Source organism: Callithrix jacchus, chromosome 12 (assembly GCF_049354715.1).
Source record: "Callithrix jacchus isolate 240 chromosome 12, calJac240_pri, whole genome shotgun sequence".
NCBI lineage: Eukaryota > Metazoa > Chordata > Mammalia > Primates > Cebidae > Callithrix > Callithrix jacchus.
The window spans coordinates 17,897,782-17,918,066 of record NC_133513.1 but is presented as its reverse complement, the minus strand read 5'-3'; the positions used below and the strand labels follow the sequence as shown (position 1 = coordinate 17,918,066).

General features: G+C 49.0%; 1 protein-coding gene across 13 annotated transcripts in view; it reads left to right on the top strand.

Moving 5' to 3' along the window:
• The window catches only part of CLEC16A (C-type lectin domain containing 16A), a 229,092-nt gene that overhangs the window by 197,118 nt on the left and 11,689 nt on the right, over positions 1 to 20,285 (top strand). For 8 of the 13 annotated variants that reach the window (XM_035267032.3, XM_078344753.1, XM_035267030.3 and 5 more), the window contains one exon: positions 17,853 to 18,017. The exons of 2 other annotated variants lie outside the window; for them this stretch is intronic. In XM_035267032.3, the coding sequence (XP_035122923.2) occupies positions 17,853 to 18,017 (165 nt within the window). Of the gene's footprint in view, positions 1 to 7,634; positions 7,744 to 8,135; positions 17,825 to 17,852; positions 18,018 to 20,285 lie in introns of those variants that run through there. 3 more of the 13 variants (XM_035267043.3, XM_035267042.3, XM_078344756.1) reach the window with 2 other exon arrangements.

Here is a 20,285-nt window from a genome sequence, read left to right as displayed (position 1 = left end):
TGTTTCCCTGTCTGTACCCTAGCCTTTAGACTCCCAGGCCAGTGCTCCATCCCCTGTATGGCCAGGAAGACGCAGCCATCTCATATGACCAGGAGCTGCTCAAATAATGAGCCTATGGCTGGCACCTTTCCACTGAGCACAGCGATGTATCAGAATGCTCTCCCTCATGTGACAGGTGATATGCCCTTCAGCTCAGGCCCAGAGGAGCCACAGAAGAGAAGCTCCAGCAGTTCTGTGTAGGAGGCAGGATATACTTCTGTCCAAAGAAGGGCTCTCATGATTATTTATTAATTGTGAAAGGGAAGAAAAAAATAATAGTTTCCTGGAAAGAGATAAAAGTTCAATATGATAAACTCCCAAAAAGCAATCAAAGGCCAAAGAGGGCAGAAAAATAAAGGAGAGGGAGAAAGAGAGATGGTGAATCAAAGTGGCCACTATGTTAGCAGAGGCCAGGGAGGTGCGGGGCCATCAGAGCACAAGTCACCGGTGGCGGCGAGTCAGGCCGGCAGTGGGACTTGACCCCACAGGGTCACTGAGGCCCTGGGGATGAGCTGCAATGGCAGGAATGGATGGAACCGGTCAGCTGTTTTGCTGTTACTGCAGACCCATTATATTAATTTTTGTGCGTTAATACATGTACATAGAATATTATAAGTGAAAACTGAGAAGCCACAGGAAGAAGAAATCACAATCCTACTAACCCAGAAGAAAGCAGTGTTAATATTCTGTTTACTTTCCACTTCTCTCTTCCCTGTTTTTTCTCTTTCTCTGCTTAAAAAAAAAATACCCCAAAAATACATGAGTTGAAATACATGAGTTAAAAATCAGGCCAGCTGCAGTGGCTCATACCTGTAATCCTAGCACTTTGGGAGGACAAGGCAGGCAGATTGCTTGAGCCCAAACGTTCAAGATCAGCCTGGGCAACATGGTGAAACCCCATCTCTACTAAAAATATAAACAGCCTGCCATGGTGGCACCATCTGTAATCCCAGCTACTTGGGAGGCTGAGGCACGAGAATGGCTTGAACCTGGGAGGCAGAGCTTGCATTGTGCCAAGATCATGCCACTTCACTCCAGCCTGGGCAACAAAGCAAGACTGTGTCTCAGAAAACACCAACACATTGCAGGTGAGGCTTAGGAGCCCATCAGTTCCCACCCTTCCTCAGACACCCTTCAGTCATCATTTGCCTTATTTTTGTTCCAGACCCTTCTCTATGCAGTTGCATTTCATACATGTGCCCAGAGCTGATGGATAGGACAGAGCCACAACCACTTCTCTGCAATTCTGAAACCCTGGCAGCTCTGAAAATCAAAAGACTTTTCCTAACTCACACGATGGCAAAACCAAAACCTGCCTTCAGCTATTTATGGGCAGGTTTATGAGTCATCAATGCCAGTTATTATGAGTTTATGTTTTTGTTTCTGTAAAAATTCAGTGTTTGGTTTTAGCTGCTCCAGACCCAGCTGACAGTGTAACATAATATCTGCGTTTGCCCTACATGGCCTTTTAACTCCTAAAGATTCTAAATTCCAGGACATAACTGGCCGTAGAGGTTTAGGATAAGGAATTATGGATCTGTAATTGTCTTAAGGTTTGGGCTTCCTTTTAAAAAAGATGGTAATTCCATACCCAGCTACACCTTGCTCTTTTCAGACACCACTGTGAATCAGGAATCTGTGTTAGCAATTACAGATTTCACACATTCCCTTTTCATGGCTGCGTAGTATTCCAAAGCTTGGCTACTTGCATTTCTTTGGCTGAGTGATTCAGTCATCCTAGTCTTTTTCTATTCTAGACAGCATTGCAGTGGGCATCCTTGGGCAGCTCTCTGTGTGTACACATGCAATACAAGAAGCAGAACTGCAGAGTCACAAGGTTTTGTTTTAACAATGTCACCATCATGTCAGAATGATGTCAGAACCTCTTCCTAAAACTTCATTCTTGATGGCCGCATAAGAGTCCGTTGTCTGAGTGTTAGTTTCCTGAGGTTGCCATAACAAAGCCCCACAAACTGGGTGGCATAAACAGCAGAAATTGATCATCTCACAGTTCTGGAGGGCAGAAGCACAAAATCAAGGTGTTGGCAGGGCTGGTTTCCTCTGAGGGGTGTGAGGAGGACTCTGGTTCAGGCCTCCCTCCTTGGCTTCTGGTGTTTTGCTGGCGATCTTTGCTACTTCTTAGCTCATAGAAGCGTCACCCCAGTCTTGCCTTCATCTTCACATGATGTTCTACCCATGTGAAAAATCTGCATCCACATTTTCCCTTTTTAGGAGACACAACCATACTGGATTAGGACCAAATGACCTCATCTTAACTAATTGCATCTGTAAAATGACCCCATTTCCAAACCAGGTCACATTTTGAGTCTGAGGTACTAGAGGTTAGGACTTGAACCTAAGAGTTTGAAGGGGACACAGTGAAACCCGAAACAGTCTGAATATGCCAAATTATATGTAGTCCACTTATACTGGCCGCTTATGTTTTTTCTGTTACATTATGAATCACCCTGTGACGTACATCCTTATTCAGAAACCTTGGTTTACATTTCCAATTACTCCTTTAGAAACCATTGCTTAGAGTCAAAGGGACTGTCCATTTGTCAGGCTCTGGGTGGCACCTTGCCAAGTTGCCTTCCAGAAAGCAGAGCACAGGGATGCCCACCTAGCTACACCTGGGCCCTTGTCTTCATTCACCTGGGCTTCTGCCCAGTGCTCCAAGCTGAAGTGCTCAGCACATATGTGTGTGCCTCTGCCAGCATGCATTCTTTCTACCAAGTCACTTTTTTATTTCTCATTCCTGCCAAAAAGAGAGAGAGTCTACGGGTTAATAGCAAAATAGAAACCATAGCTCAAAATGTCTGTTTAGGGCATGTTCTCTTGCATCCGTGTAGATGAATAGAGATTTCAGAAATACTGGGCCCTCTGGGCCTCAGGCATTAAATCAATCAGTGCAATTTCACTCACAGGGCAGCTTGCCAAGCAAGCGCAGGAGAAAGTAGTGAGTTCTCTGATTTAGTTCAGTCCGTTAAGCCCATGGCAGCCCACACCAGCCCACTACTGCAAAAGGCAATCAAATAATAAGTACTCAGCCACTTTCGGGGGCAGGGGCTGGCCGGGGAAGGGGTTCTCTGGAGCCGTTCAAATGCAGCCAACTTGATGGGTTTTTAGGGTAGTTCTGAGACCTAGAGATGGGTAAGGAACCCAGGAAGCGAGAGCTCAGCTTAGTTAATGGAACTTCAGAGAAAGGCAGCAGAGGAATCTCTCAGAGAACCAGGGGGTTTTGTGTGTGTGGTGAGCAAAAAGACAGAACTAGGTGCTTGAATACTGCCTGCTAGGAACCGGCATTGAACAGCAGATGCCTAACTCAGCACGGCAAGGGCCAGCTTAGCACAGAGACCAGAGAGCAGGATGCACGGAAGGATAAATTTAGCCTGCGTTTCAGGGGAAAACATCGATCTCAAGTGTAGTGCTGTCTTTTAAAAGAAAGTGGAAGCCTTAGGCCGGTCATTTGGGACAATTTCACTTGAACAGATAAAAGCCCAGGAAAAATGAATGCTCATGACCAGCTCACCCTGCTAGCACACCCACAAGATCTTCCCTGTGCAGATGGCGGCTGACGTCCGCATGGGCCTGATGGATGGTCCACCCTGCCACCTTTATCTCTTCCCCAGAAATGACGCTGCCTTGTTTTCTGGAGAGATTTGAGGTTTATATTTCTGATCCCAAATGTTCATCTTCATGAGGAATGACAGGGTTCCAAGCTCTGCATTTGCTTGGCTGCTGGCCCAGGCCACTGACATCTGATGGGTCACACCTGTCGGAGCAGGGCCAGTACTAGCCCCCTCTCTGTTGTCTAGAAACTGAACAAAAGACATCCATTACTGGTGTCTGTAGATAAGGTTTCTTGTTTGTTTTTAACCAGGTCTCCTCTAGCATTCACCCAGCATCCTGAGCATTGTTTCCAGCTGGTCAAAGCTAAGGGCACCACTGTGGTCCCAAACAACAGAGTACCTGTCCTAATGAATTTTTTCACAATCTCGCCCATCAGCTGGTGACAGCATCTTTCCTACAGCCTCCCTCTGACACTGCTCCGTTGTGTGAAAAGGGAAGTCCAGTCTGTCAATATTTGGGGCAGTAATCATCTGCATTCGGGCGCCAGGGGTCATTGAAAGGCTGAGACGCTTCCAGGAATTCATGGCTCTAAAACTGTGGGGCTGACTGGAAAGGATCTCCAGTGAGGGTATGAACGAAAGAAACCCAAATCTCCACTCCACCCCCACCCCGCAGCCCCTGAGCATTGTCCACTGTGTCTTGGATTCTTGGGAAGAAATGAAGTCAGTGCACACAGTGACGTGTGTCCACATTAATAATCAGTGTAGAGGAAGGAGAAAGGATGTTCAATATTTAAACATGTCAGAGCGCTGACTTTGTTTGCCAGTTACCGCCCTCCACCTTCTTCCTGAATGGGTTCTGTAACACTGAGCCTTCCTTCCCCAACTCTGCAGCTGGCATCCGACACCAGTGACTTACATAGAAAGGGAAATAGTGCCTTTTCTAGGCAGCCCTCTCCCCACAGCTTGCCTCCTTCTCAATTTTTGTTGCCTTTCTTGAAGGAAGAGGATGACAACGTAGAAACTAAGGTTTTTATGACTTCATAACAACCCCTGGAGCACCTGTGAGGAGTTGACAGCTCTAGGGTCATGTCCAGAATTGTCTTAATTTTCCCAGATTTGCTTATTTGAAACTGTCTCATATTTTAACATCAATGTTGTGCTTTGGTTTTTACCTCTGATTAAAAAGGCTAAACAATGAAACATACAGTTGTGTTTAAGAAACATCGCTCTAAGTCTGCACACTAGATACGTTCCTTAAAAGTTGCCTGTGATGCAGAATTCTGTGAATCAATTCCTTCTTTCTTCTTGACACACATTATAGGAAGGGAAAAGCATTCCTTTGGGGAGGAGGGAAAAACATTTGGCCCCAAGACATAATAAAATCATGCTTAAGGATGCAGCAAACTTTAGTCTCTTAGTTAAAGGAAATCAATACTTTTATGATGAAATATTAATAATACTCAAAAAATAAGTCAAAACTACAAATGCAGAAGAGCCAGGGTGGTTTTTAATGTTGGACACATTAGCTTAGCATCTCTAAGGAAGAACAAAGGGAAAAGAGAGCATTCTCCTAGCCCATTGGAGAATCCCTTTCAGTTCCTAATAAGTCCCCTTTCTGTGGGTTTTCTATCCAGAAGACACACACCTCCCCATAAGTGCCAATGTTACTTCCAAGCATTTTGTTGAAGCTACCAATGTTGGAAATGAAAGGATGAATGTAGATGGAGAGAGGAACACACACAGGTGTGTACACACACTCCCGCACACACGTGTGCACACACACACTCCCGCACACACATGCTGACGGGGCAAAGAGAAATGGAGAGTTGGGGAAAGCCATTTATTTGTTTGAATACACTGCTGGCTGTTCCCTCTGTCCTCATCCTCCATGAATTGTTCCGGTAGAGATCTTTAAGAAGGGTGGGCCTAGAGTACATTGAACCGTATGAATTGGCTGTTTCTGTAGGTCATGTTAGTTGAATATTGGCAGTTCCATGTGGTTCAAGCTCATCCAACTCTATCAAAGAAATGGAAACAGAATAGTCACGTGTCTTGAATGCAATGTAACATGGGGTTTTTAAGAATCTAGATGAGAATAACTTTTTCTCATAAACAATTTTCATATAAATCCCTTAAACTTAGACATTTTAAGTTATTTTAGAAAAGCTCTCTCATGTCTCACTTTATTAACTCCTAAAACCTTCAGTCATAATGACTAATGTGAGGAAGATTTTTGTTTTGTGTCATGTTATCTTCTCCAAAGAGCTGGGTCATTTCTTTTGCTATGTACCCCTTTGTCTAAAGGGGTATGAAAATCCCAGGCTGGGCGTGGGGGCTTACACCTGTAATCCCAGCACTGTGAGAGGCCGAGGTGGGCAGATCACGAGACCAAGAGTTCCAGACCAGCCTCGGCAACACAGTAAAACCCCACCTCTATAAAAAATAGAAAAATTAGCCAGGTGTGGTGGTGTATACCTATAGTCCCAGCTACTCAGGAGGCTGAGGTGGGAGGATCGCCTGAGCCTGGCAAGGTCAGGAGGCTGCAGTGAGCCGGGATCATGCCACTGCCCTCCAGCCTCAGCAACAGAGTGAGATTCTGTCTCAACAAAAGAAAAATCCCAGTTATTACATCACTGGGCCCAAGTTCCAGGCACCATAAATTCCAGCCGAGGACTCAAAACAGCAAGTGCTACCTGAACTTTTAAATTGTGTTTAATGCTTTAATCCTCAAGACCCCTGGAAGGTGTGGTGTTCTCACTCTGCTTTTTGCTAGAGAGGACACAGGCTCGTGGGTTAAACAGGTTCCCTGCTGTCACATGCCCAGACCCCCGGCCCTCTCCTCACCACTGTATCCTGTAGCCAGAGTAAAAATGACGGACCCAGAGGCAAGGAAGTGCTCTTCTGAAGGCTTCTCCCCCACAGATAACAGAAGGCTCATGTGCAGCCATCTGATTGGCATTGTCCCACAGGTCTGCCAAGGCAGACGTCGACAGAGCCCTGTCCACTTAACCTCAGCCGTGGCCTTTTGTAGCTTGTTCTGGGCTGATATCCATCGTGACCTTTCTGTGGCTCTGCACACATTCCCTGATTCTATCTGACTCACATAGTTCCAGATAGTATCTTCAGTTCTTGTTGTAGGTGATGTGTCATAGGATGTCATTGGCTGTTGGTCTGGCCTAGCCTCAATCTGTTAAAACACGCAATAGAAGAGGCTTTGGTGAGGTGGGCCAGCTTCAGAAATTAACCACCTACCTTGCAAAATCAGAGTCCTGGCGAACGAAAGCAAATGGAACGGGACCACAGGCATCCTGCTCTCTGCCTTGGGTGCAAATTAAGTATGTGTCAACTGCGCATGCCTTTTGCAGAGAATCAAAACTAATTCCCTTGCCCCTTTGAACACTGCTACCTCCTGGAACACATGGGGCAGGCCGAACCTATCAGTGTAGGATACACACCGCACGGCCTCCCTGCTTCCAGCCCGAAAGGTCTAAACGAAGCTGATGGGGTAAGAGACTTGCTGGGGAAGAATCTCGTGCTCCTGGCTGGGTGCAGTGTGCTCACGCCTGTAATCCCAGCACTTTGGAAGGCCAAGGTAGGTGGACCACCTGAGGTTAGGAGCTCGAGACCAGCTTGGCCAACGTGGTGAAACCCATCTCTAGTAAAAATGGAAAAAAATTAGCCAAGCATGGTGGTGCACGCCTGCAGTCCCAACTACTTGGAAGGCTGAGGCAGGAGAATCACTTGAACCCAGGAGGCAGAGGTTGCAGTAAGCCAAGATTGTGCCACTGCACTCCAGCCTGGGTGACAGAGTGAGACTCCGTTTCAAAAAAAGAAAAAACTAATCTGGTGCTCCTGGTCCAGCCAGATCCTTTGAGGGGCCATCCTTTGCGAGCAGGGCTGTAGTGACCCACCCCGCTCCTGGTGCATTCCTGATTTCACTCCCGTCAGGGTCACTGAGCGCCTGTGCCCGGGAGCCTCCTGGGCGTTGTCTAACCCACCTTCCTCCCACTGCCGTTTCAGCCCTGCTGACTGCCTCAGTAGAGAGGCAGCCCAGATGGCCACCACTGAGCTTGCTAGTGCCTTGGCTGAGAGACTGTTCTGGAACTCTTTGCTTGCTAATGTACAGATGGTAATACCAGTGGAAGAGGGTAGGGGCTGGGTGAGGCAGGGACCCAGTCCTTGGGAATCCAGCACAGCCCTGGTGACCCTCAGTTTTAGATATCCAAAGCAAGGTTGTACCACTAGGAGAGATTCCGAGATCGGGGTCCCTCATGTGCCAGCCAACCCTCTGCAGCCTGGTACTCATGTGAGATGCACACATTCCTCACATTCGCACAGCCCAGATGCCCCTGCCCCTCCCGGTAGCGAAAGGGACATTAAGACTTGGCGCTCCCCATGGGTGGTAGCCTGCACAGGCATGCCTCCACCCGACAGCAAAAACATTTCTATGGGCACAATTAGGACAGAAATGACACAGAGAGAAAGCAAGATACTGAAAGACCATTTTTTTCTTTTCTGCAGGTTTTCAAATATAGTGCTTAAAATCCAACAGGATTTATCCATGGATAAAGGGCTATAGGCTAAAAGATTCTGCAAGTTCCCAGCTATTTTTGTATGTTGGACATGTTATCCCCTGAAAAGCAACCAGAAATAAAAAGTCTTCAAGTGTTGTGAAGTGTAGCCCAGTCAGTGATGGGGGGGTTGCCCATGGTGGCGGCTCAGGCTTGGCCCAGGGAGGCCACAGGAACATCCCTTCCCCAGGTGCCTGATGAGTAGACCTGCCCCCTGGGCTGGACAGGAAGAGGCTTCTTCAGCATCTGCACAGGAAGAAAATCAGAAATCACCATTTGGGGGCGAGTCCCTAATTGCCCCCAAAGCATAGAGCTTTGTGCACTGAAACAGTAAATCATTTGAGACTCATTAAAGAGATACTGACAAGGGAGTCCCTAAGCAAATAACTGAAGCCTTCCCAAACTTCAGGGTCCTAGCAGTGAGGGAGGGAACTTCTGGAGGCCCCCAAGGGTCCTGCAGGCTCATGGCATCACTGCCATCTGAACCCTGCCCACATGTCAGTAGATGCTTTTGTTTTTGTGTAGATTCCTAAGAGGAGCCCCGGGCAAGGACCACATGGCCCGTGGTGGATGTACTGTTGTTGGACTTGATTCTGAACGCTGCTTCTTCAGCCCCCAAAATATGCTCTTTGAGCAGTCCTGGGTAGTTTGGGCCCTGTGCCCTGTCTTCCTAAGGTGGCTTTCTTAGGGTGGTCCCCCACTGAGTAGCTCCTAGCCTCTGCCTGCCCTCGGGCATTGCTGTCATCTTGCCAGGGGGGTAGGATCAAGAGCCGCTTCTTGAGTCAGAAGCACAAACAAGAAGGTTCTATGTCGCTTGTGGATCTTTCTAGTAAGCCGCAGTCTATCCAGAGCCACCAGCTGCTGAAGTCCCAGACTTAGTCACCTCCCAGCCCCCCATCTCTCACCCTAGGGACTTGGCAGGCTGCACTGGGAGGTGAAAGAGCAGATCCAAGGAAGGAGCCGGCTCGGGGAGAAATAAGGCCACGCACACTTGCTGTCTTCAGTTTGTGTGTGAGGTCACAGGGCCGATTGATTTTTTTTACTGTTTCCCAGCATCATGATGGGTGGTGAGAAAATATGAACACTGCATCGTCAGACCTGAGCCACAGCCTCGGAATGAATTTGCTAATGAAAGGCGAGCTCAGGGCACCCATGCCCCGTGGTCCTCATTCACGGCAGAGACTGTGGAAAATGCATGGGTTGCTTCTCCTGAATCAGTCCCCAGTGGGTTTTATATTACACTTTACAATCTGCGACAACCATAAATAAGTATAGGTTTTTGTTAGGGCAGGCAGCTCTCCTCTCCACATCTTAGAGCTGTATCCTAAAAGAGGTCTGTTGAAAACTGGACTTCTTTGATGCACCTCTGAGACTTACATGTCTTAGTCACATACCTCAGACTCAAAAGCCACCCATCTCCAGAGTTTGGCCAAGGTGGCTCTAAGGTGTGACAGACACCTTGGGGTTAAAAACAGAGACTGGAGGCCAGGTGCGGTGGCTCTCACCTGTAATCCCAGCATTTTGGGAGGCTGAGGCAGGTGGATATAACCTGAGATCAGGAGTTCGAGAGCAACCTGGCCAACATGGTGAAATCCCGTCTCTACTAAAAATAGAAAAATTAGCTGGGCATGGTTGCGCATGCCTGAAGTTCCAGCTACTCAGGAGGCTGAGGCAGGAGAATCACTTGAACCCGAGAGGTGGAGGTTACTGTGAGTCAAGATCACACCATTGCACTCCGGCCTGGGCAACAGAGCAAGACTCTGCCTCAAAAAATAAATAATAAGAGGCTGGAGACCCCTCTGGTTGCATACAAACGGCTCACACATACAGATGGCTTGGTTTGGGGTTACCCACTTCTTAATTTTCAAAAAGTATGAATGAAGATGTCAACATTTTCCAAATCAGGAAGTGTACGTCAAAATCCAGATATCCAGCTTCTCTTGAAGAACTGGAGACTGTGGCCATGCTGAGGTCCGTGTTCTCACACAGCAGCAGTAGTCAGGAAAAGCTGGGATCTGTGCCTTCTGGTTTTCCCCAGTCTCCACCAGTCCTGGCCGTCTCCCTGGTACAGAAGCTGAATGTCCCGTGAACTGTGTTTATGAGCATGCCTGCATTGTTGTTTTAATAGAAGAGAATGGTTTCTCAGTGTGCATGTGTCTATTAAATAAGGGGAAACAGATGACAGACAGAGAGGACCACTGGCGTTTTACCTCTGGCCCCTCCTCATTACATTACCCGGCTGGCTAGCCTTGCCCTGTCTGTGATTTTCAAAAGTAGGATCCACAGAAGTGTCTAGAAAGGGGAGGGGAAGCCCCTCCTTGGTAAGGCTTCGTGCCAGCCCCAGGCAATTCCGTTTTCATCTCATGTATAAATTGGAGTTTCACTATTTAGAAACAGTGTTTGAAAAGGGCTGTCATAGGGCATTATCTTTGCAGAATGAGGTTCCATCTGCATTCAGGAAGCTGTATATTCCATGAAGCTACTTTCAAAGACATGCCCCAAGAGGGTTCATGGGACAGAAACCTGGCAGGTGAATTGGTGTGTGGTGTAGGTCACCTGGTACAGTTTTCCCTTGTGGTCTTGGCTCCTAGGAAGCTCAGAGTTGAATGGTAACATTAACTTCACATAGCTTGAAGGCTTTCTGATGTAACTTTTCACCTTTTATTTTTGGGCTCTTATCATTTACTTTTTGTTTTATTGGCTTTCGGTATTTACTATCTATGGCATTCAGGTTTGGGTTTTAAAATGTAACATAAGCCATCTCAAACCCTTCTTGGAAACAAGCAGTATATAAGTGCATCTGTAGGGGATGAGGCAGCAGGGTGAGGTTAATGCTTTTGAGTAGAGTGAAGAATCCCCAAATTGAATTCAAAGCCAACTGGGTTCCTTCCCTTTCAGCTCCCTAAAAGGTCCCTGTGGAATCCCCTATAAGCTCAGGTAGTTTTCACATCTTCCAAGGGTGGATTTGTTTTTTGAGCCTGAAATAGTTGCACTTCAGTCACATGGCCAGTATCCTCAGAGTAATCATCACATGCAATGCAGCACCAACTCCAGGCAGGCCACAGAGGCAGAAGGGCCTCCCCGCTCCCTTGGAGATTCAGAAAACTTTTGGTGCAAGCCCGCTAGTTTTTGCGCCTGCACACATCAAAGCCCTTCCCACCCTTTAGTCTCTCTTGGGCCTCGCTCTTTCTGGGTCTTTTTTTATTTTTTTATTTTTTGAGATGAAGTTTCACTCTGTTGCCAGGCTAGAGTGCAGTGGTATGATCTTGGCTCACTGCAACCTCCACCTTATGGGTTCAAGCAGTTCTCCTGCCTCAGCCTCCCAAGTAGCTGGGATTACAGGCGCACACATCCACGCCTAGCTGAGTTTTTGTATTTTAGTAGAGACCAGGTTTCACCATGTTGGCCAGAATGGTCAAGATTTTCTGACCTCATGATCTGCCCACCTTGGCCTCCCAAAGTGCTGGGATTATAGGCATGAGGCACAGTGCCCAGCCTCTTTCTGGGTCTTAACCATTGTGTTTAATTTCTGTGGCTTGGTGTGAACCCAGACAAAAACTCTGCCCCATCTTTGCTTTCTACCCAGAAAGTCCGCTTGCAACACATGGGAAAGAGTTGGCCAAGTGTTTCCTAAAGATTTGAGGGGTCATGGGGTGGGTCACCTCCCACCTCACTTGCCACTTTCCCTCTTTATCTTCAGCCCACCACACCCAGATTGGGGCAGGTTTCTGTGCACCAGAAACCCTGGGAGCCAGCCAGTCCCTTGTCCCTAGGGGACTTAACTCACATCCTGCATTAAGAAAGTTTTTTCCCTAACTGTATCAGTTAAGATTAAGTTCAACTACATAGTAAAGATAAAGTCAAAAGGGAAGTTCATTTCCCTGTCAAATAAAAGAAGCCTTGTAGTCAAGAGCTAACACAAAGGCATCAGGGACCCAGACTCCTTCCTGTTCAATGCTCTACTGTCCCTAATGTGTGATTCATCCTCATAGCTCAGGGTAGCAGCTGGAGTTCCAGCCATCGCTTCCATTTTCCGGGAAGCAGAATGGAGGAGGATATACCCACTTTTCTTTTAGAGAGCCTTCCAGGAAATCCCACATGCCACATTCATTTCTGTCTCACTGGTCACCACTTAGTCACTTGGTCACGCCTACCTTCTGGGTTCTGTAACTGCAGCTGAAAGGGAGAATGAGTGTTGAAAGACAGCTAACAATGTTAAGAACACTGCCCAAAATCCTCTTCTTTTTGCTTTTTTTAAAAGCCTTCCCAATAAAGTGAACAAAACTCTCTTAACCCAGAAAATTCCAGGTGCTAGCTGTTAATGTAATGATAATCATCACTAAATATCTAAACATCTTTAAGGTCCAATTTCTTATGCCTTACTAGGGTAAGCCAACTCCTACACAACCGTCAAAGCCCCAAGGCTGGGCAGAGCTGCTACAGGAGCACAGGGAGAGAACAGTTAACCCCACCTGATGCAAAGACCCCTACCAGGCTGGTGCTGAGCTGTGTGAGCCATGAAGAATGGGGCAGGGATTTGTAAAGACAGAAAAGAAGCAAGAGAGAACAGCCTAGCAGAGGTTGAAAGCAAGTGGTTCTTGCTAGGAAGTCTGAGGACTGACCTAGGTTGCTGGAGGCAGATCACCGTATTTCCACATCCCCACTCCCCCTACACACACCCAGTGATTCTGGGGCTGTAGGAGGGCCTTGACTCCAAGGGTCTCTGGGGGTTCGAACTTCCCTGAGTCGTATGGATCTGACCAACAATCTAGGCAGAAAAAGCTGAGATTATCAATTCAGATGCCTGCATGGCCAGACAAGTTGCAAGAGCAGGAAACCAGCTCTGCTTATCTCCCTCCTGTTGCTGTCCCGGTAGGAATGGGAGCCCATAAAGCCAGATCTTTTCATCTTTTAAGAAACCAGAAATCCTTGTCTGTGCATAAAATCTCCCAACGTGTCAATGGCGATACCTCCAGCAAGCACACACATCATGTAAATAAGCAAAGCAAAGCTCGTATGCAACCCTAGGCCACCGCTGGCCAGCTCTGAATCTTGAATCACATGGTAAAGCGATTCTTGTGGGGAAAGCTTAAAGACCCGGAGAAGAGGAGGAGGGGGTCATGTCCAAGGTCTCAAAGTTAGTTTGGCCAGAGCTTGGACGCAAACCTGGGGTTCTGACTCCAAGCCCAGTGCTCCTTCTATCAGTGGGCCTAAAAATAAAAGACTGACCTTTTTGTGGTATTTTTGGGCTTGACAAATGCCAGAACATTATTCCTTAGTTCATCTTCCCAAAATAACTGGCTACACACAGCCAGAGGGCAACAGGAAGATCCTGGGCTGCCCCCCATGAAACTGGGCCCTCCTGGGATGCAGGGGATGTGTCTCATCTTGGGCATAGGTCCCCCCACTGTTGGAGCAGCCTTCCTGGCCCTGCTCTTGGTGAGTCCAGGAGAGAGAGCCTCAGAGGGCAGAACAGATCTCAGGATGTTAGGATCGGGAGCTTGAGTCTGTCCAGCCCCCAGGCAGCTTGTGTTCCTTCCATCATCCTCCCTTTTTTTTTTTTTTTTTTGGTTTAAAATCAGGTTTATAATAGGAGTCCTGGAAAATTTAGACAAGCACAAAAAATAACAACAAAACTCTGCCATACAACTACCTGGTTCTCTCACTGCATCGGCTTCAATCCCTCCAGTCTGCTTTCTCTGCCCTGGACAAGAAAGCATGAATTTTTTTTACAAGAGCAGGAACATATGGGACATGCTTTTTCTAACCTTTTTCATTGACTCCATCTCGAGTGTTTCCCCCGATGCTTAATCTTCTCTTACCAGCATCTTGGTTGGCAGCAGGGAATTTCATCATCTAGATGGATTAGAATTCACTTAGCCTTGCCCCAGTTCTTGGACATGTCAGCCGTCTTCTGTTCTCTGCTCTGCACACCAGTAGGTTGACTGCCCTTGTAGTTTGGTATGTGGATCTCCCCAGTGTCATCTGCAGGTGTGGAATTGGTCAGATGGTGTGAAAGGCTGTGCAGTCGCATATATACATTTTGCAGGATGTCCTTGAAACATACCCAGGAAGCACCAAGAGTGTTTTCTGGAGAGGATCTCAGGGAGGCCTGTTTGCCTGCATCCCTGTCCCACAATCTATGGCTCATCTGTGTGTTTGCACATACCTGACAGCCCGTATGTGTTTGATTCATGCACCAAAAGCCTCTGGCAACTCCACCAAAGCTAGTTCATCAAGGACTGCCTGGCTGAGATGAAGCAGGAACCAGAGGACAGGGTGCTCCAGCCATGGGTGTTCATCTTAAATTCTCACCAGCGCCCTCCTGATTCTCTGATGTGCTGCCACCTAGATTTGGGGAAAAGCCTCTTGAAACTGCAGGTGGGAGGCCTTGGGCATCCAGCAAAAAAAAAAGAAAAAAACTCACTTTTTCTTCTTTCCCTTTCTGATCTCATTGCCACTGGGAAAGGGAGAGAGAGTGGAAAGGAGGGAGGTGGGATTTTTAGTAGTAGCAGGTGAGGGAGAGATGTGTTCAGTTACCTCTGCTCAGCTAGACCCTGCAAATGGGTGGGATCAGAGGTTGGTGATACTTTTTTCTGTGCTCAGTACATGCAGATTTTACTGCTGATCTGTGACTTGATCCCAACCCATTCCCAAAATGAAAGAACTTAAGCATCCTGACCAAAGTGCCAGCTTCTCATCTGCTGCCCCACATGTCCCACTACAGATGATTTTTGATAATAAACCAGGGTGTCTTCTTAGAAAGGGCATGTGACCACCTTGGCAACAGCCGCGTCGTTGATCCATTCCAGCCAGGGTTGTTATGGGGAGCATACAAGGTGTAATCCCAACTCTGTTATGACTCTGGCTGGCCCTCTGTTCTTGGCCCTGATAAATAGGGAGCTCGGGAAAAGCCATCTTGACATTTTGATTTAAGGGGTAATTCATTTTCAAGGCAAGTAAACAGCTTGTAAACTAGGGGGTTCACTGCTCTAAGTGATTAAGAAGTGAACAGCTATCAAACTGGTTTCATGAGGCTGTGGCTGAGTGTCCCCAAGGAATCTTCCTGCCCGGTGTTTGGATTTGCCAGATGTTTGCCATAGGTCATCCGAGCGGGCCCCCGACACACACACACAATATATCACATCGTACCTCTTCCTGAGAACTCCAGCTACATTCATCCTGCCTTTCTCTCCGCAAGCGGATCTCTGCGGTAGGTGCGGGCAGGAAATACCCTCCGTACAAGAGGAGCTGGTGCTCAGGATGGCCACCTCGCTCGGTGACTAACCCTGTCCCCAGTGGGCCCCACACACTCGCCGTTATGGTCAATGCTTGTTACATCATCCCCAAAACCCAACTCGTGGTATAATAGGACCCCTGCCTTTTAAGGAACTGCTCTTTAGACAATAATGCCTTCACATGGACCTGAGTACAAATATCTCCTCCTTGATGGCCAGAAGAAGAGTCCTGCTAAGCCCTAGGCCGGAGAGTCAGAGCCGCAGGTCCCACCCCTAGGTGAAAGGAAGCAGGCTGAGGGACATCAGGGACATGTTCATGGTCCCACAGCTGGTAAGTGAGCAGAGGAGGGCTAACCCCTGGTACCAGAACCTGGGCTTCATCACCTGCACCAGATGGGCCCACTGCTTCTGTCCAGAGCCAGGTAACAGGTAACCTGGCAAAAAAAAAACACAAAAACTTTTATTGATTTATTTTGAGAAAGAGCCTCACTCTGTTCCCCAGGCTGGAGTGCAATGGCACGATCTTGGCTCACTGCAACCTCTACATCTCAGGTTCAAATGATTCTCCTGCCTTAACCTCCTGAGTAGCTGGGATTACAGGTGCCCACCACTATACCCAGCTAATTTTTTTTTTTGTATTTTTAGTAGAGATGGAGATTTACCATGTTGGCCAGGCTGGTCTTGAACTCCTGACCTCGTGAATCATCCGCCTCAGCCTCCCAAAGTGCCGGGATTACAGGCATGAGCCACTGAGACTGGCCTAAAAAAACCTTTTAGTCTTTGCAGGCCATGTGGTCACTATGGCAACTGCTCAACTCTGCCACTGATGGAGAAAGCAGCCATAGTCCGAGTAAACAAAGGACTGTGGCTTGTTCCAGTAAAACTTCACTTATCAAACAGGCAGCAGGCTGTAGGAAAACCCTGCCAGCACCCTGTTGCCTCTCTGAGTTTCAAGAAAGGTGAGGTCAGGGCCTGAAGGGCCTTCTGGAAGTAGTGTCAGTGGAGAGCTGGACCATGCGAGGTTCAAGCAGAGCAGGTGGTATGAATGAGGTCCGGGGCTGGCTGTCGTGAATGCATTTGCTTGAGGAGTGGCAAGGCCTGGGGTAATGACCAAGAGGGTTGAGATTCCCTCTCTCATCTGGAAGGACTCGCCCACCCCCCGCATATCTCCACCTCAATTTGGGGCTGTTTCTGTACTACGAAAACCATCACCACGGGTCCTGCCCAGCTCCTAAGGACTGAAGTCGTGGCTTGCAGAAAACCACGTATCCACTGGAAGAGGGGCCCCTGGCCCGGATAAAAGGGATTTTGACTTATCATAAAGAACACATAAGGCCAGGTGTGGTCGCTCACACCTGTAATCCCAGAACTTTGGGAGGCCAAGGCAGGAGGATCACTTGAGTCCAGGAGTTCAAAACCAGCCTGGGCAATGTAGTGGGACCCCCATCTCTACAAAAAAAATAAAAATTAGCCGGGCATGGTGGCACATTCCTGTAGTCCCAGCTACTCAGGAGGCTGAGGCGGGAAGATCACTTGAGCCTGGGAGCTCAAGGTTATGGCGAGCTGAGATCACACCACTGCACTCCGGGCTGGGCAAGAATGAAACCCTATCTCAGAAAAACATAAAGAACAAACAGGTGTACTGAGCTCTCACCATGTGCCACACCCTGTGCTGGGGCTTGACAAAAGTTACCTCATTTTATCCCCACAATAGTGGGGTCATCAGAGTAGGTAGTGATACCTCCCGGTTGTAGCTGTTAGAGACTCAAGAGAAACACAATAGCTGTCCATGTGTCTGGTGCTTCATGCGGGAAGCAGGGTTGCGCCTAGGTCTGAGTGTCTCCAAGATGAGGAGACATCCCCGCTGGGTCAGTTTACCATGGAAAGGTGCGGCAGAGCCCACCTCCAGGTCCCAGAGTTGCTGAGGGCCATTTGAGACCGTCATCGCTAGCTCTTCACCAGAGCTTTCGTTGTTCCTGAACCTGGATTTCCTAGAACCTCAAGGGCGGAGCACATTCTCTGTAAAGAAAATCCAGGGCACTCCCCCCCTGCCTGGACGTGACTCCAGGGCTTGAGTCAGGTGCCCTTCCTTGGGCACCATCAGCAGGGACCCTGAGCCTCTACCGTGAGGGCATGTGGCATCCCTGGGTGAACTTGCCACGGTGACACAGCTGGCGAGCTGCTGAGCTAGCATCAGACACTTGGATTTATGACTCATGGCCCCACTCTCGGCTCTGTGGCTGGTTATACTCTTTTCCTTGAATACCCTCCAAATGGGGCTGGGTCAGACCCACGACCAGCAAGGTCAGCCTGTTCCAGCGAACAGAGCAGGACTTCCAAGGGACTGGGGTTGCGTTGCTCAGCGGGACATTGAGGCCCCCGGGCCTGCTCTTTGCTTCCATTTGGTCACCTGGTACCTTGTCTTGCAGGCTTCGCTGTGGCCCAGTGCATAAACCAGCACAGCTCCCCATCCCTGTCCTCGCAGTCGCCACCCTCCGCCAGCGGGAGCCCCAGCGGCAGTGGGAGCACCAGCCACTGCGACTCGGGAGGCACCAGCTCGTCCTCCACCCCCTCCACAGCCCAGAGCCCAGCAGGTATTGGCCACGTGACTCAGTAGATGGGGGGGCATTCGGGGAACCCCCTGATCCCTTGCCATTACCAAAACCCCTGACCTCCAGGTCCTCCTGGTCACAGTACTTGAAGGATGCTGCTGCCCAGGTGATCTACACCTGAAGCCTCTAGAGGTGCCTTAACGTGATATTCCCTCCCAGGCGGGTTCAACTCCCAGATGGGAAAGAATTGCTCCTTTTTCAGGCTGGTCCCCACCGAGGCCACGACTGACTGCAAAGCTGATGGGCAGCAGGTGGGCCACAGCTAAACCCACCCCATCATCACCTCCACAGTCTTAGGTCTCCCGAGGTGAATGTTTGCAGTCTGGGAAAAGAATTGTGTTCCTGCTAATTTTTCTTCCTCTATAACATACAAGTTTTGTCCTTAAATATGCGGTCCAGTTGTCTGAGTAGGCGTGCACTTTGCCACCCGTTGGAGACTTTGGTAGGATGTGATAAAGTCATATCTTGCCATCCTTCAACTTATTCCACTTCAGACATGGCACAGAGGGAATCAAGGAGTGAATGGGAGCCCCTGGAGTCAGCCTAGAATGGGACATGCCCCTGCTCCTCATTCTCAGCTGCTGTGAGCTCTTCCCTGCGTGAGATGTGGGGGAGTACAGACACCAGGCCTCTGGAACAACATGGCCCCACATTGTAGCCAGAGGAGCAGGAGGGGCATCCAAGGCCTTAAGCCAGCAAGATGCTTTGTGCCCAGCAGCATCCCTCTGCCATGGGTCTAGGGGATTATGCCAACTGCCTGCACTTCTGATTGGGGACCCTCAGTGTCCTGCAAGGTCCCCTCCAGAGCCCTCACTCATCATATTTCAGGGGCACCTGGCCCGACTTTGATTAAGTTGTGGATGATGGATCATGACAGGAGGACGAAGGCCACTGCAGAACCAGGGAGGTCGAGGGCCCTTGGTCCCCATCCTTTCAGCACCAGAAGCCAAGGGCACCCACACCTCTCTCAGGCACTTCCACATTTTGCATTTCCAGTTCACCTCTCTGGCTCAGAGCACCTCATCCCGCCTGTGTCCATCCCATACACATGATGTTGCTTCCATTTCCTCTTGACTTTACGAGGCCCAGGCAGGAAGGTCACCCCAGAGCTACCTCACTGAGACCTTCTTCCACTGGGCACCTGCTCCAGGACATGACCACCCCTTCTAAGCCCAATTTAAGGTTGGCTCCACATCTAAGCAGATGCCACTGCTGTTGCCAGGCTCATAGCTGGGCAATTCCAGCAGAGCCTCTTCCAGGAGCCAAGGTGTGCCTCAGTAGCCCTCTTAATCCCGGTCTCATGCTTGCTCCGGGGCAGGCATGCAAGGTTGTGTGTGCATGTGCCTGTATGCACATCCACCTCCTGCCTGTGCGTGCACGCTTCTGGGTCTGCATGGACACCCCAGCACATACATTCACCACTGCACTGGGATGAAAGCTACTTTTCCCGTGTAGCTGGAGTCACCTTTCTGTCATTTTTAAGGATGCATAGCCAACAGCTAAGTGAACAAAGAGCCATACACTTCTTTGCCTCAAGTTAAAACCAGCAAAGACCCACAGCATCAAAAATGGGCCTCTGTATATGGATGCCCACCTGAACGTGACCCCTGAGGCTTCAACTCTGCACTTTTCCAGAGGCTGATGTCTGTGGCGTGTGCTAGTCTTTTCTCTGGGCCTCCCTCAACCTCTTTGTCCCCACCCCCACCATCCCCTGCATGGTGCCGGTGCCATGTCTTCTTATCGCAGAAATCCAATGGCTGTTAGCCTGGTTGTCAGGTGGCCAGACAGTTCCAGTTGCCAAGTTAGAGTCAGGACCTCCGAGGTGTCTGCTCCCTTTTGGTGTGTCCGCAGCAGGCCTGCGGAGACAAGTGTGTAGATCCCCATTCTTTATGTAGCATGAGAGTAAAAGCCTGAGGCCCAGCCTGCCTGTCCAGCTCTGCAGACACTGAGATAACTCACCTCTTGATGAAGGGCCTGGCCCGGCAGGCAGCCTGGGCTTTACTCTTACGGATGCCTCAGGACGCAGCTATTGATCCCTGGCAGGAGAATGCATCAGAGCCCACAAGCTCCTCCCTGTCTTGAGGCCAGACTTCCAGGCCAGCATGCAGTCTCCTTCCAGTCCACCCAGAACAAAGCATATGGGCTTTCCATGTTCCCTGCACGGGTGGATCTAACCAGATGGCTCCAACATCTGCCTGCTATTCCACCAAGCTGCACAGGAGAGAAAGCCAAGGACAGGAGAAGGGAGAC